This window comes from Sinocyclocheilus grahami, unplaced genomic scaffold, assembly GCF_001515645.1.
Source record: "Sinocyclocheilus grahami isolate Dianchi unplaced genomic scaffold, SAMN03320097.WGS_v1.1 scaffold127.1, whole genome shotgun sequence".
NCBI lineage: Eukaryota > Metazoa > Chordata > Actinopteri > Cypriniformes > Cyprinidae > Sinocyclocheilus > Sinocyclocheilus grahami.
Genome location: NW_015505306.1, coordinates 1700142 through 1705479, shown reverse-complemented (window position 1 = coordinate 1705479; position 5338 = coordinate 1700142). Strand labels below are relative to the sequence as shown.

The window sequence follows — 5338 nt, the reverse complement described above, 5'->3', positions numbered from 1 at the left end:
TATATATATATATATATATATATATATATATATATATATATATATATATATATATATATATATATATATATATATATAGAAATGGTGGTGGGCCGCCTCGACCAAAAAATGCCTTGGCCGATTTTTTTGTCCCAGTCCAGCCCTGCAAGCAAGAGATACAAAGTTGCAATTGTGAGAACAGCATTGTATGAGAAAATCTGTTACTTTTTATGTATTTTTTATTTATTTTACTCTGAGGCAGAAACAGGCTTCCATATTGACTTTATTGAACACAGCAATGTAGTGGCATTCATTCAGAAATATGTTTTTTTTCTCCCCTATAGTTTAAGACGACATCCCCACTATCCTATATCAAACACATTTCTACAAGACTTTGTGTACATTTGTGAATTGGTACGCAGTATTTGCGTCGCCGAAGCTTTCTTGCTCCATTGATGCTTAGCATATTGAGTGCAACCCTTCCCCCCACGCTAGCTTTTCCTTTGCCTTCATGGATTTACATTGCCAAGCAGTGCATTAACAATGTTTAGCCCCAGAGAAGGCCCAGTCCTCTCTCCTTTTCCCTGTTTTTTTTTCTCTCCATCCCCTCCATCTCTTCCACACCTTCTGTCATATTCCCTCCATCCCTCTCTAGCTTAGCTTACTCTGACCCACCTTACCACCTCCCTTTCTTTCTTTTAGTCTGTCTCTTTCCCTTGCCGTCCTCCCACTCAGTGTTTTTGAATGTGTCCTCTGAGCCAGGCTGGCTCTTCCCTCGGGCGCGCTGGCACACAAGGCCACAGCAGCAGTAGCGCAGCAGAGAGGAATTCTCCCAGTAAGAACAGGCCTGTGGGCCTAACAAACCGTCTGCCCCTTTCATTTAGACTCCTCTTGCAGACAGAGACGGAGAGAGAGGCATATAGAGTAAAAAAGAAAGGCCGGCAGTGCCTACGCTTTAGCATCTCATAAAAGAAACGGTAGCGCACAGTGTGTCAATGCAGTGAGCCGTCTCCCACAGCAGCTCTGGATGGGGACTGTCAGTGAGATATGAGTCTCATCAGTGGCCTTGGCGTCTTTTTAAGTGCTTGCGTGTTATAGCGTCTTCTCCTGAAGTGGAATCCCTTCTTCTTTGGCACATAATTCCTCTTCAGCCTTTAAACACAGCTGGGCGTTTGCCTAGAGTCTACTTTTCAGCTTCTTATTTAATGTGGATAATTGTGTTTTTTTAAGGGACAGTTCAGCGTGGAAATTAACATTCTGTCTTTATTTACATGTCTCATATTAATCCAAAGCCATAGGCTGATATTTTGATGAATATATTTATAAATATTTACATTTATACATTTATTTAAAAAAAATATATATATATACACATATATATATATATATATATATATACATATATGTATGTGTGTATGTTTATATTTTATTCTTTTTTCAATCCAAAATATTAAGCAGCTCAACTGTTTTTAGCATTGATGAAAAGAAATGTTTCTTGAGCAGAAAATCAGCATATGATTTCTGAAGGATCATGTGACACTGAAGACTGGAGAAATGACTGCTGAAAATTCAGCTTTGCATCACAGGAATAAGTTACATGTTAAAAAAAATAAATAATAGAAAACAGTTATTTTACATTATAATAATATTAATAGTATTGTGAAATATTGTTACAGTTTATACTGTATTTTTGAACAAATAAATTCAGACTTGGTGAGGATAAGAGACTTCTTTCAAAAACATAAAAAAATCTTACAGACCCCAAGCTTTTCAACAGTAGTGTAGTTTTTTTCTCCATATGGCAGTCCATAATGACCATGTGCTATCACGCTCCAAAAAATATAATTTGTTATAATCCAAGTATTTTGAAGTCACACAATAACTTTATTAAATTTGCTATATATCAAGTCACTTTGTTGTTATACATTCATCTCCACTGCAGTTCTCAAATCAACTACGGTGTCTACAGTGGAGATCTGACTTCATAACATCATTTTGTTACAAGACACCTGAAAATGATGTTTGATGTTATTGATATCTGATTAGACTTGAACAATATGAGTGATGCTTTTTAATGGTGCTTTTTGGAGCTTGACAGATTTGGCCATATGGCAAAAAGCTGCATTAAGATTCTTCAAAAATGTCTTCCATTGCGTTTCACTAGAAAACAAGGACATCAAACAGGTTTGGAACAACATGCAGACGAGTATATAATGACAGAATTGGCATTTTTAGGTGAAATATCCCTTTAAGATCTGAAGACTTTAAAGGTGGGGTAAGTGATTTCTGGTAGCCAATGTTGACATTTGAAATCACCAAAACAAACACATCCCTACCCCAAAAGGGTCTCGCCCCTACTTTGATAGCTCCGCCCCACACATACGTACGCAACCCAGGCAACGATTAGTTCTGTGAAACAAAGCAAAACCAATGTTACAATGTCTACACCGGACGCGAGTGGCGCGACGCGACAAAATACTATAGAACTCATTATAATTAGTGATGCTGTCTACCCCATAGATATATATACATATCTATGGTCTACACTGGATGCAGCACGACGCGACAAATCCCCGACAGAAAACTGCTGCTGCATTCTATTTATGATGTATTGACACAAATTTCAAATGATTTTCTACGGTCACTTGGATGCGAGTCCAGTGTACTAGACAGACTTTAGCTGTTGCGGCGCAGACACTGTGTTATTTACCTATCGAGAAAAAACAAAGCAACCTCGGCGTCCGATCGCAGGCCTTCCCGCGTAGCCAATGTTGACATTTGAAATCACCAAAACAAACACATCCCTACCCCAAAAGGGTCTCGCCCCTACTTTGATAGCTCCGCCCCACACATACGTACGCAACCCAGGCAACGATTAGTTCTGTGAAACAAAGCAAAACCAATGTTACAATGTCTACACCGGACGCGAGTGGCGCGACGCGACAAAATACTATAGAACTCATTATAATTAGTGATGCTGTCTACCCCATAGATATATATACATATCTATGGTCTACACTGGATGCAGCACGACGCGACAAATCCCCGACAGAAAACTGCTGCTGCATTCTATTTATGATGTATTGACACAAATTTCAAATGATTTTCTACGGTCACTTGGATGCGAGTCCAGTGTACTAGACAGACTTTAGCTGTTGCGGCGCAGACACTGTGTTATTTACCTATCGAGAAAAAACAAAGCAACCTCGGCGTCCGATCGCAGGCCTTCCCGCTCCTTCAGTTCTCTCCAGCGCTGGAAAGCTGATCCGATATTTACACGGGTTCTACTTCTTGCCTTATCATAAGCCTTCTTTTGTTCTGCAGACTTTTCCTCTTTTGTTTTTTATCCGCCATCTCTATCTTTCTGTCACTCGGCTCGGCTAATGTCCGTCCTGTGCACTGAACACTCTCTCCTCCACATCATGAGTAGACACGCCCCTTACTGCAGATTGGCTACAAGTTTGTTTTGCTACTTGGCCCGAATCAGTTTTCTAAAGCGTTTCTGAAAAATCGCCTACCCCACCTTTAAAACTATAGTGTTTTAAATACAGCTAACACCCCTCTTCTTTCTCTTTTCCAGCGAAACAATCGAGATACTTGCAACTTTGACCGAGAGTTCACTAAAATGGCCACTGAGCTCACGCCCACCGACAAGTTGTTTATCATGAATCTGGACCAGGATGAGTTCCTGGGGTTCTCCTACACCAACCCGGAGTATGTCAATCCCGCTCAGGGTTAATCGAGCAAACGTACTAGAGACTGCTGGTCGTGTATCTCTCTGTCTGCCTGTATGTCTGTGACATGTATGCTCAGGGTCGTGAAAGCTCACTCATATTACTGTAACAGGATTTTACCAAAGGGCTCAGGTGGATCACCTCAGTATATAGCTGTGCGGTATTTGGACATGTTTCCAAGGGGCCAGAATTCAGCCAATCTGTCGCACCACAAGTCAAACCTTTCCCTCTTCCTGGCTTCCACACTTTCAGGAGAGCCTGTAACCGCCCAGCTTCACGAGATTGCACTCAGTGTTTGGTGTTTATATGACGGTAAACGTGGCCTATGCAACAAACGAGGAACAAACACGACTAACCCCAAGTGAGTAATTTGAAAAACAACAATGCCGCTTTCAATTATTTATTTGTGGTTCATTATTTTCCCCACTGTTTGGTCTCTATTTGAGCTGAGCTAATGTTTAATTCACTGGCTTAAACCCATTATACCAAAATATTATTACCGCCCACACATGACTTGAGCCGGCGCTCCCGTGCAGCCTGTGCGAAGTGCTGAATTCCTGGCAGAAGTGTCCTCACTATTTTGACATTCAGGGAGAGGGAAGAAGAAAGAAAAAAATGTCAAGATGGTTGCAAAATGAAAATGTCATTATCATTCATAACGCTGTATTTCAGGAAGGATTCATATCACTGGGTTTGGGTAGAGTGGAGATTTGTAAAGCTACTAGTTCATATCCTTGACAATGAGGATTAGAAACAGCCAGATAGATCAAATGCAGTTGATGCCATCATGCAATACAGAATTCAAATAGTACATAACTGTATCTATGCACCGTGTAGGAAACACAATGTGCCATTTTCCAAGGGACTTCAGCATCCCTGTGATTTCAAATGCTTAATTTGCATGATTGCAAGTTTGTTTATCCTCTAGGCATAATACTTTTGGATGTATCTATCATTCAGGTGAAAAGACTCTGGTTTTCAATCACAGACAAATCATACTTGCATTTCCGAACGCTTGGTCTAGATCAGTCATATATAGCAATGTGATTCGAGTCTGCCACCTATGTGCACTGATGACTCATAGGCTTTGTATAAATAATGTAACTAAGCACTTTCTGAAAGAAAAAAAAGAAAACATGTTTTTCTTAGCTACCTTCTCATTCATTTAAAATATAAAGGTATACCGTTATTAAGGTTTTGCATGTTCAGATTTATTATCACTACACATGCTTGTAATTTGCCCCTTGCATCATCTTGGTTTATTTTTTTTTTATTTATTTATTTTTATTAATTAAATTTTTTTTAAGTATGTAAACATTTTCATGTGTTCAAGATCCCTGGTAAAACCTCTAATGAAAACGATTTTGAGATTAGATACACATAAATCGATAGCCTTCTCTCTCCTGAATAAGCGGAGTTGGATTGATCTGTTCTGCCCACTCTTCTACAGATCCTAACCTCTCTAGTGCTGTGTGTAGCGGTGCTGTCTCTGTGAGGTGAATAGTACAGTGTTTTGATTGGGCTTAGTGTCACTAGCCTTCATTTTATACTCAGCGTGTGGCTGCCTGATAGTGCTATCCCATAATGCTGTCCGAGACCTGTCCGCTCCGTAGAAAGTTAAGCTG

General features: G+C 39.9%; 1 protein-coding gene across 1 annotated transcript in view; it reads left to right on the top strand.

Moving 5' to 3' along the window:
* Window positions 1-4861, top strand: part of LOC107590404 (protein kinase C beta type-like) — a 127315-nt gene extending 122454 nt beyond the window's left edge. The window contains exon 17 of the mRNA XM_016279135.1: window positions 3560-4861. Coding sequence (XP_016134621.1) covers window positions 3560-3718 — 159 coding nt within the window. The 3' untranslated portion in view covers window positions 3719-4861. The remainder of the gene's footprint in view (window positions 1-3559) is intronic.
* Window positions 4862-5338: the final 477 nt, after the last annotated feature.